The sequence below is a fragment of the Melanerpes formicivorus genome, unplaced genomic scaffold, assembly GCF_026170545.1.
Source record: "Melanerpes formicivorus ecotype bairdi unplaced genomic scaffold, bMelFor1.0.p_v2 SCAF_9, whole genome shotgun sequence".
NCBI classification, from domain to species: domain Eukaryota; kingdom Metazoa; phylum Chordata; class Aves; order Piciformes; family Picidae; genus Melanerpes; species Melanerpes formicivorus.
In genome coordinates, this window is record NW_027142361.1 from 14,480,113 (window position 1) to 14,491,126 (window position 11,014).

Sequence of the window (11,014 nt, forward strand, 5' to 3'; positions counted from 1 at the left end):
GTTGGAAGGAGAATTGTCTCTCTTCAAGCCCCAAGGCAAGGATTGTTTGGATTGTGGATAGTCAGTTGGTTTTTGTCTGAAGAATTGGTGGGTGTGATGTATGGAGTATCAGGTGATGCGTAGGTTTCAGGCCGTTCGGTGAGTTTTGCCTGGGTAGGGGTCCTGGCTACGGGGTCCCGGAATTTCACTGTGGGTGGGGATTCCAGGATTCTGGATGGTAGTCAGGTGGTCTTCACAGCCCTGGAGAATTCGGGCTGTGAAGGGGCAGCGTTGTTTCTACGGTCTAGTGACTTAGAGAATGACACACAAGAGACTCAGTAAGTTTCTTGTATTATGCTTCTATTCTGGCGCGCCTGACACAGGTAGAATCATTTCAAAAGACCTGTGTGTCTTCAGAGAGTTTTGGGCAAGCTTTTATACAAAAAGTTATCTGTCTATAATGACAGGGGTCCAGATGCTTCCTATCTATACAAAGCTTATCTATCCAGATGCTTTCTATCTATACAAAGCTTATCTATCCAGATGCTTCCTATCTATACAAAGCTTATCTATCTAAAAGAGCAGAAGTATACATATCATGTAGGTGTCCTTTATCTTATACAAAAGATCATCTTGTCCAAGACTAACAGAAGTAAATCACTGAAAAATCCTGCTATTCCTTATCTATCCAAAGGCTGTCTGCCAACCCCTCTCCCCCTCCCTGCATTCCAGCATTTCAGCTAACAAGCAGAAAATTCTTATCAACTCTGTTATTCTGTTAATGAGACTTTTCTGTTCATCAATTCCCCCCTTTCTTACAGCCAAGAGTATATTCCTATACTATATTTTCTTAAAATAATGTCCTGTTTCCAGCTCATGCCTGAGTGTATAATTTTTATACTTATGGTAGGATTCTACACTACTCTTTCCAGTACACATAATTATCTCAATCAAAACTAGCAGTAATATTATTAATAAAACAATCATTACAATTCCCAGCAACAACTGTTTAAGCCAGCGTATATTGGGCATCCATGAGGTTAACTCTTCCCAGAGGTCTGATAATCCATATGATGTATCATCCTTGCTTACCTCATGTAATACTTTCCCCTGTTCCCATATATTTTGTACATCAGTTTTAATTTGTCCTGATCTATCTACATAGGTGCAACAAGTGGTGTTTATCAGGGTACACACCCCTCCCATTTCAGCTGTAATAATATCCAAAGCCAGCCTGTTTTGTAGTGACACACTGCTCACAGACTTAACTTCCACCTGCAGATTCTGCACTGCATCAGCTGCTGAATTAGCAATGACTTCCATTGTAGCTGATATATTTACTATTGCTTTTTCAAGTTGTGCAACGCCTAATGCAGGGAACAATGCTCGAACAAAACTGTGATATCCAGTATTGTATCTGACAAGGGGATTTGCTGTCCTTCTGTGTCTTCTCCAAAGAGTTCTCCAATATCCTCTAGGCAGGATCTCATGATGGACAGTGATTTGTGGGGTTAAGTAGCCTGCAGTGCAAACTCCTGTCCATTTTGGGGGTAAGCTTTTTCTGGCATGCCCATCCCCACATAACCACCAATATCCATAAGGGAGTAAGCAACTAATTTGACTTAATAGGGCGACACCAGCCCCTACAACATCCAGCCTGCTTTCTTTAGAAGAGGTACAGCCATTTCCCTGAACCCATGGATTGGCACCTGAGACTTCTCCAGGGGAAGAGTAATTCCAGCTGCAGCCCAACCCTGTTAAATTTCGCCATCCTACCTTATTTTCACTACTTTCATTACTTTCTACAAAAAGGGTTCGTGAAGGATCTACAATTAATAAGTCAAACTTTGGACCCAACCTTTCTGAGCTATCTTTCCCATGCTGACAATTGTGGAAGTTACTATCAGATGTAGTCACCCAGTCTGACGGCCCCCATGTCCAATTCATTGAGGCTACCCCAAATAAAGGGGTCCTCATTTGGCCTCGAGGAAGTTCAGTGCATATCCAACAGTTAGAAAGATTAGTTTGCAAAGCCAATTCTTGACTAACATTTAAGTACATATTGCCTTCCCATCCTTCAATAGTATTAACCAACAAACAAATCACGATTATCGATACAGCTTGAGCTTCAGGGGTCCCTGAGATTCGAGTTTCCATTCTCTTGCTGAAGTCTTCTTGACTCTGGTGTGGTGAATCCAAGCAGCTTGTTCCTTGATTTTGATGGCTGTGAAGGATGTCAATAACACCTGATATGGTCCGGTCCACTTGGGCTCCAGAGGGTTTTCTGAAAGAGATCTGACATAGACATAATCTCCAGGTTCCACATCATGGACTGGTCTGTCTAACCCTCTCACATTGGTTCCAATCACCTGTTTGCTAACAATGCTCAGGTTCTTATAAATTTGCTGAACATACTTGTTCAACATTTCCTCTCTAAATTGCCCTGGTTCAGAAGGGTCCATAGTTCCTACTACATAAGGTCTTCCAAACAGGATTTCAAATGGGCTCAACCCTTCCTTTATTCTTTGCTTAGTTCGAATTCGCAACAGGGCAATTGGTAATGCTTGTGGCCAAGGAAGGTTTGCTTCCTGTCCAATTTTTACTATCTGGTTTTTGATTAAATGGTTCATTTTCTCCACTTGCCCACTCGAATGTGGATTGTAGGGGGCGTGGAGTTGCCAATCAATCCCTAAAATTTTGCTCACCTGTTGTACCACCTTGGCCACAAAATGAGGTCCCCTGTCTGAGGAAATAGCAGCAGGTACCCCAAAACGAGGTATTATTTCTTGTAACACTGCCTTAGTAACCTCCCGTGCTTTGTTTGTGCGACAGGGAAATGCTTCTGGCCAACCAGAGAAGGTGTCAGTGAGTACCAACAGGTACCTGTATCCCCCCTTTCTTGGGAGCTCAGTAAAATCAATTTGCCATTGCTGTCCTGGATAATTTCCTCTGCTAATTTGTCCCAGTCTAACTCCTCTTCTTACTTTGGGGTTAGCCTTAAGACACACCTCACATTGCCGGGTTACCTGTTCGACCGTGGTGTATAATTTCCGTGCTATACACTCCTGAACCAATTTTCGATACAGGGCTTCTGCTCCCCAGTGAGTCTTTGCATGTTCCATCTGAACAAAAGCCCAGAGAAGGTTCGTGGGAATGATTAATCTCCCATCCGGTGTCCTGGCCCAGCCCTTTCCTGTCCTATTCCCCAAAAGGTCTTTAATTAATTTCTGATCCTCTGTGCTATACACAGGTTCTGGCTCTTTTTGCTCAATTGACAGTTTACCATCTGGGATCAAAACAAACTCTGACACCTTTCTCCCCTCCCTGGCCACCCTTTTAGCTGTTTCATCTGCCAGTCTGTTGCCTCTTTCTTGACCAGTATTCCCTTTTTGGTGTGCTTTGCAGTGCATTATGGCGACTTTGCTTGGCTTCTGCACTGCTTCTAGCAGCCTCAGTATTTCTTCTGCATGTTTAATACCTTTTCCTTGAGATGTCAACAGTCCTCTTTCTTTCCAAATGGCTCCATGGGCATGTACCACCCCAAAGGCATACTTGGAGTCAGTCCATATGTTTGCACTTTTCCCTCGGGAAAGCTCAAGAGCTCTGGTCAGTGCTATTATCTCTGCCTTTTGAGCGGAGGTGTTACTTGGTAGGGCTTCTGCCTCGATTACCTCTTCTCCTGTAGTTACAGCGTACCCAGCTTTTCTTTCTCCCTGGATCACAAAACTGCTTCCATCAGTGTACCAGTTATGGTCTGCCTTTTCTAGGGGTTCTTCCTTCAGGTCAGGTCTGCTGGAATAAGTGGCCTCAATTGTTTCCAAACAATCGTGAATAACTGGTTCTCCATCACCACCCTGGAGGAAAGAGGCTGGATTGACAAAGTTAGCAACTTTAATTTCTACATCATCCTGCTCTACTAGGATGGCTTGGTATTTAAGAAATCGTTGTGGAGACAGCCAGTGTCCTCCCTTGGCTTCTAGAACAGCAGAGATGGTGTGTGATACTAGGACTGTGATCTTCTGCCCCATTGTGAACTTTCGAGACTCTTGAATGTTAATTGCAACTGCTGCCACAGCCCTCAGGCATCCTGGCCATCCCTTGCTTACCTCATCCAGTTGTTTAGAGAGGTATGCCACCGCCCTTCGGTAGGGTCCTAAGGTTTGTGCTAGGACTCCGAGTGCTATCCCTTGGCTTTCATGGGAATACAATAAAAAAGGTTTAGTGACATCAGGTAGGCCTAGTGCTGGTGCCCTCATCAATTCCTTCTTTAAGGTACGGAAAGCTTGTTCAGCTTCTCCATTCCATTGCAAGTCCTTATCAGTCTCTTTCAATAATTCATAGAGGGGTTTCACAAGCAGGCCATAATTATAAATCCACAACCGGCACCACCCTGTCATTCCCAAAAAGGTTCGGAGTGCCTTTACTGTGTTTGGAAGTGGAATAGAACAGATGGCCTCCTTTCTTTCAGGGCCCAGCACTCGTTGTCCTGCTGTTAATTCATATCCCAAGTAGGTTACTTGCTGCTGTACTATTTGGGCCTTCTGCGGGGAAACTCGGTACCCATGAAGTCCCAGGAAATTCAGCATACTCACAGTCCAGCTTTCACATTCCGCTCTGGTCTGGGTGGCCAGCAGGATGTCATCTACATACTGTAGCAGAGCTCCATTGCCTTCTGGCCTGTTCCACTTCTCTAATTCTTTTGCGAGCTGATTTCCAAAGACAGTAGGGCTGTTCTTAAATCCTTGGGGCAAGACTGTCCAAGTTAATTGACACTTTCGGTTAGTTTCTGGGTTCTCCCATTCAAAGGCAAACAGTGGCTGGCTCTCAGGGGCCAGGGGTAAACAGAAAAAGGCATCCTTTAGATCCAAGACGGTAAACCATCCTAATTCTGTTCTCAATTGAGTCAAGAGGGTATATGGGTTTGCCACCACAGGATGGATATCCTTTGTTATTTTATTTATAGCCCTTAGGTCCTGCACTAACCGATACCCTCCAGCTGGTTTCCTTACAGGTAAAATTGGAGTATTGTAAGCTGATTCACACTCTGTTAGCAGCCCATACTTTAAGAATTTTTCTACAATAGGCAAAACTCCTTCCCTATCTTCTTTCCTTAAAGGATATTGTTTTAATCTAACAGGTTGAGCTCCAGGCTTAAGATCTATTATCACAGGTAGGGCATTTTTGGCCCTTCCAGGCTGCTCAGTGTCCCAAACCCCAGGATATACTTGATCTTTTATGCTTTCTTTTATTCCGTCTTTCTCTTGTTGAGGGCTCATTAATGCAAGACTTAAAACCTCAACCAACTGTTCCTCCCTTACTCTGAATTCTACCTTCCCCTTATTAAATTTAATTTCAGCTCCCAATGCTTCCAACAAATCCCTCCCCAGCAATGACTTTGGGGCATTTGGCATATATAAAAACTTATGTAAGCCCCAAGTTTTACCATATTTATATTTAAGAGGTTTAAAAAAATATGCCTTCTCAGTTTGACCTGTAGCCCCTACCACAGAAACATAGCTCTCATCCAGATGCAGCAGTGCTTGATTTAAGACTGAAAAGGTTGCTCCTGTGTCAACTAGGAATTCCAGTTTATTTTCTTGTTCCCCTAGCTTCATTATAACCAGAGGATCTGCTAGGGTATTTATAGTCTCCTCCGGTCCTCCCTAATCATCCTCTTCTAGTTGTGCCTGTATTCTGTTTTTCTTTTTCCTCTCTGGACATTCTCTTTTCCAGTGTCCCTTCTTTCTGCAAATCGCACACTGATCCTTTTCCAACCGCACTCTATTAGTCCCTTTAGTCTTCTTACTTTCCTGCAACGCTGCTACCAACATTCTCTTCTCTTTTCTCCTACTTTCTTCTTCCCTGTTAGAAAATACTCTCCATGCTACATCCAAAAGTGCCTCTAAATCCCTTCCCTGCGGGGGTGACAACTTTTGCAGCTTCTTTCTGATATCACTAGCAGATTGGCCAATAAATAGGGATACCAGTTGTTGTATACCTACTTCTGATCCGGGGTCAAGAGAGGTGTTTTTCCTCATTACTTCCCTCAGCTTATCCAAGAATTCTGAGGGTGATTCACCAGGTCCTTGTCTGACTGAGTATAACACAGACCAGTTAATTGCTTTCGGAATGGCTTTTTCTATTCCCCTGGCTACAAACTCCCGGTATTCCTCCAATCTAGTCCTTTGCAGCGCATTGTTTGTATTCCATTCCGGATTTTGGAGTGGAAATACATCTCCAATGTTTGCCCCCCCTCCCCGGGTTTGAATTCTTTCTGTTGCAAGCTCCAATCCATGTTTTTCAATTAATTGTTTCTCTGTTTCAGTCATTTGTTCTAATAATAACTGGATATCGTCCCAGTCTGGATTGTGCTGCCTAACCATGAATCGAAAATGTGTAGCTGTCCCTGTGGGATCATTACGATAATTTTTAGCCTTTTCTCTCCAACTATCCAAATCATGACTTGTAAAAGGCACCTTAATCCAGACTGGGTCCCCCTCAGGCCCTACTGCTTGTCGCAGGGGGGCTTGAATGAGTACCTGGGAAGCCGGGGCATTTGCTTGCTGTCCTCGGGTCCTTCTTGCCACTGGGCTTCCCTGAGCATAGCTCTGGGAACTGACTCCAGTATCACTATCTGAATTGCTGCCACTCCCAAAACCTCCGACATTATTTTCCGAACTCTCTGTCACTACCTCTTGCAATTTTCCTGGAGATTGATAAAATTCAGGCAGGTCTTTTATTTCCTCAAGTTTAAGACACCTCTGCCCTATACTACACGCAGAGCAACACCTTTTCAACTGTGTCTGCCTCTTATTCTTGGCCTTGTTTTCTTTTTCAAGGGCCAAAACCATTGGATCTGAGGGAGCTCTAACACCACAGTCCCTTTGAAACTCCGGATGCTCTCGGAGATAGAAAAACATATCAGCATATATTGTCTCATCCCATCTCTTTTCTCTTCTTAAAAACAACATCAATTGCAGTAAAGTATCATACTCCAGACTCCCATTTACAGGCCATTTCTCTCCACCATCTAATTTATATAATGGCCACCACCGGGTACAAAATTTAATTAGAGTCTTTTGATTTGTTGACCCTCCTGGGGGTCCTCCAATTTCCCCCCAGTGGGCAAGTATACAACCAAGTGGGCTGTGTCTTGGGATCTCACTACTTTGTCTCCCTCCCATTTTACACAATACAACACAGTACTTTCTTTTTACAGCACACAGAACACAAAACAAATACAAATACAACTACAACAATAATGACCGGTCCTTAGCACACAGTTATTGGCCACACACACTCAGCCACACATTCAAAACCTCTCGTACTTTATGTTCTTTAGGGACCCTCTTGGCCCCTCGCACACTTAAACGGTACTAATAATTCCCTTTGGGACCCCCCTGGTCCCACACTACAGACAATGTTCATGATACATAAACAATGCCTATAGTTACCTTTGGGACCCCCCTGGTCCCAACCCAAGAGCTCTTTTACCTAGGGGTGCAATAAATGCCTCTCTCCCGCGCAGGGCGTCCCCTCGCGACTTACGGAGCTACCCCTTTCATAGAAGCATACCTTCTCTGTGCTGGCAGTCTTGTCTGTTCCTGCAGCGATCTGATGAGCAGCGGAGCTCTCCTCGAGAATTTCTCGGCGGGCCCTGAGAGGTCCGGCTCCTCAGCAGGTCCTGCAGCCAAACAGAGTCGTCCTGCCGCGGTCGCCAAATTGACTTAGAGAATGACACACAAGAGACTCAGTAAGTTTCTTGTATTATGCTTCTATTCTGGCGCGCCTGACACAGGTAGAATCATTTCAAAAGACCTGTGTGTCTTCAGAGAGTTTTGGGCAAGCTTTTATACAAAAAGTTATCTGTCTATAATGACAGGGGTCCAGATGCTTCCTATCTATACAAAGCTTATCTATCCAGATGCTTTCTATCTATACAAAGCTTATCTATCCAGATGCTTCCTATCTATACAAAGCTTATCTATCTAAAAGAGCAGAAGTATACATATCATGTAGGTGTCCTTTATCTTATACAAAAGATCATCTTGTCCAAGACTAACAGAAGTAAATCACTGAAAAATCCTGCTATTCCTTATCTATCCAAAGGCTGTCTGCCAACCCCTCTCCCCCTCCCTGCATTCCAGCATTTCAGCTAACAAGCAGAAAATTCTTATCAACTCTGTTATTCTGTTAATGAGACTTTTCTGTTCATCACTAGGGTCTGTGGAGACTGGTCATCCGTAGGTGTCTGGCATCCCAGTGGTGAGGGACCCGGTTTCGGGGTTTTGGTATCCTGCGGTCCGGTTTCTGGAGGGGCCTGGGCCGTGGGGGCCCGCATCGCGGTGGCGGTCACGGGTTTGACGTCCTGGCTTCCGGTATTCTGGCGGTGGGGGACCCGGGTTCAGCAGTTTTTCGTATCCTGCGGTCGGTTCCTTAGGGGGGCTTGAACTGTGGGGGCCCGTGGCGCGGTTACACTCGCAGGTTTGACGTCTCGGTTTCTAGGGGGGGACCTCAGTTTGAGGCACCTGCTTCGGGAAGTTTATTTTTCCGTGGTTTCAGGCTTCCACAGGAGGGCAGGGACCTGGGCTATGGCAGGTGAGGGTTTTTTGCGGTTTGACTTTGCAAGTGAAGGGGGGGCGGTCGTTCACAGGGAGCGGGCTAATGGCTCGGAGCCGGCGCTTCAACTGCCGCCGCTCGGTTTTGATCCCCGGGCAGTGATTAGTGATCAGTAGAATGGGACAAAAGAAAGTAATCAGAACTCCCTCCCACTCCCATCCCAGAGAGCGCATTAGGGATCATGTTACAGTATTGGGATGATGAGGAGTTGAGAAAAGGAAAATCAAAGAAAAAAAAAAATGGTTTCTCTTTTGATGATTGCATTTGCCAAGCTTTGAAAAAGTGTTTTAGTAGGGAAGATGCTGCTGTTTGCATTAGGGCCTCACGCCCTACCCCTGTTCCCATATTTACATTAACAACTGAGAATAAGGACAAAGACAAGGAAAAGGCCGACAGGCTGACATGAGAATATGGGAGAGGTAAAATCAGAGGGGGGGGGCCACCAAGAAATCAGAAGTGGCCTAATCAAGATCCTCAGTGGGACCATCAACAGCTACAAGGGAGACAGAACATGGGAGGTAATACAAGGAATTAAGAAGCTGTGCCCAGAAATTTTGATAAAGCCTATAGTGAGCATCAGAGGCGGCCTCCTACAGAGTGGATGGTAAGATTAAAGAGAAGTTTGCAGCTCTATTCTGGAATAGATCCCAGTTCTGCAGCTGGGGCAATACTTCTCAGGATGCAGTTTGTGGCAAAACCATGGGCAGATATTAGAAATTGGAAAAGATCGAGGATTGACAAGAGGTTTAGAGGAATTACTACGTGAAGCTCAGAAGGTGTTTGTAAGGAGGGATGAAGAGAAACAGAAGGCAAAAGCTAGAATGTTGGTAACTGCTGTAAGGGTACTGTTGATTATGGAGAGGAAAAAAAAAGGTAAAATTCTTATATGATAAATTAGCCCTCAATAGTAATATTAAATGGAGTCCAGAAGATGATGAGTGATTGGATAAATAAAAAGAATGTTGATTGATGCTCTGTTTTAAATTTGCCTGACATGGACAAATCATTTGATCTTTTTAGAATAAATAAACCAAACTAGGTTGGAAGAGACCTTCAAGATGATTGCGTCCAACCCATCAACCAATCCAACCCACCTAAACAGCTAACCCATGGCACCAAGCACCCCATCAAGTCTCCTCCTGAAAACCTCCAATGACGGCAACTCCACCACCTCCTTGGGCAGCCCATTCCAATGGGCAATCACTCTTTCTGTATAGAGCTTCTTCCTAACATCCAACCTGAACCTCCCCTGGCGCAGCCTGAGACTGTGTCCTCTTGTTCTGGTACTGGGTGCCTGGGAGAAGAGACCAACCTCTGCCTGTCTACAACCTCCCTTCAGATAGTTGTAGAGAGTGATAAGGTCACCCCTGAGTCTCCTCTTCTCCAGGCTAAGCAACCCCAGCTCCCTCAGTCTTTCCTCATAGGGCTTGTGTTCCAAACCCCTCACCAACTTTGTTGCCCTTCTCTGGACTCGTTCCAGCAAGTCAACATCCTTCCTAAATTGAGGGGCCCAGAACTGAACACAGTACTCAAGGTGCGGTCTAACCAGTGCAGTGTACAGGGGCAGAATGACCTCCCTGCTCCTGCTGGCCACACTGTTCCTGATGCAGGCCAGGATGCCATTGGCCCTCTTGGCTGCCTGGGCACACTGCAGGCTCATGTTCAGCCTACCATCGACCAGTACCCCCAGGTCCCTCTCTGCCTGGCTGCTCTCCAGCCACCCTGACCCCAGCCTGTAGCTCTGCATGGGGTTGTTGTGGCCAATGTGCAGAACCCGGCACTTGGATGTGTTAAATCTCATGCCGTTGTGTTGCAAGAAGGGGCGGCTATACGATCAATGTGATCAGCGGAATCCAACTTTATTGAGCATCAGACACATCTTATATACAGTTTACTATAATTATGCCTACTTGGTAACATACTATTGGTTACAGATTACATGTCAACCCCACCTCTTGCAGTTTTAACATCCTACTTCAGCTAGCCACACACATCTTGTTTGGATAAGCCCCCTACTTGTTTTATGACCCTCACGATTACATGATTACAGTGCCCTTGTGACACTTAGTGATAATTCAGCTACATCCATCATGTTCTGTGGCATTCCTTATCTTAGCAGGGCGCCAGGCAGTCCTGCAGGCATCCCTTATCTTATCAGAAGACCACCACAGTCCTGCAGGCCTTTTTCCTTTGCCCATTCTACTACAATTCCCCCGTTTTCTTTAACAACTACAAAAGATTCAGTAAAACGATCAAACTGTTTCATTACACATCTAAATATTATTCATGCAGCTATAATAATAATAATAACAATAAACAAAAAGCGCAATGCTTCCTTGGCCAACCCTTTCGCATTTTGATGAAAGGTCATATGTGCTTCTCGGGCCTTTACTGAGGCTGAGACTGGTACAGATAA

The 11,014-nt window shown here is 45.0% G+C and overlaps 1 protein-coding gene across 2 annotated transcripts; it reads right to left on the reverse strand.

Annotated features, from left to right (window-relative positions):
• Positions 1-323: 323 nt before the first annotated feature.
• Positions 324-5,594, reverse strand: LOC137443424 (uncharacterized). 2 transcript variants are annotated; one of them, XM_068143124.1, is made up of 3 exons: positions 3,651-5,594; positions 3,006-3,101; positions 324-2,274 (listed from the first exon to the last, which is right to left on the reverse strand). In XM_068143124.1, exons 1-3 carry the CDS (start codon positions 5,592-5,594, stop codon positions 820-822), a joined length of 3,495 nt encoding a protein of 1,164 aa, XP_067999225.1. In that variant the 3' UTR covers positions 324-819. The 2 variants fall into 2 exon arrangements, with proteins under 2 accessions (XP_067999225.1, XP_067999223.1); XM_068143122.1 differs by having other exon boundaries at positions 3,006-5,594.
• Between the last annotated feature and the right edge of the window lie 5,420 nt (positions 5,595-11,014).

What these genes read in the sequence shown, in the direction of transcription:
- LOC137443424 (XM_068143122.1), bottom strand. Translation starts at nt 5,594, where the DNA reads ATGAAGCTAGGGGAACAAGAAAATAAACTGGAATTCCTAGTTGACACA. An exon ending in TATACACCACGGTCGAACAG is followed by an intron (nt 2,275 to 3,005) that starts GTAACCCGGCAA and finishes TGTCTATGTCAG; the next exon opens with ATCTCTTTCAGAAAACCCTC.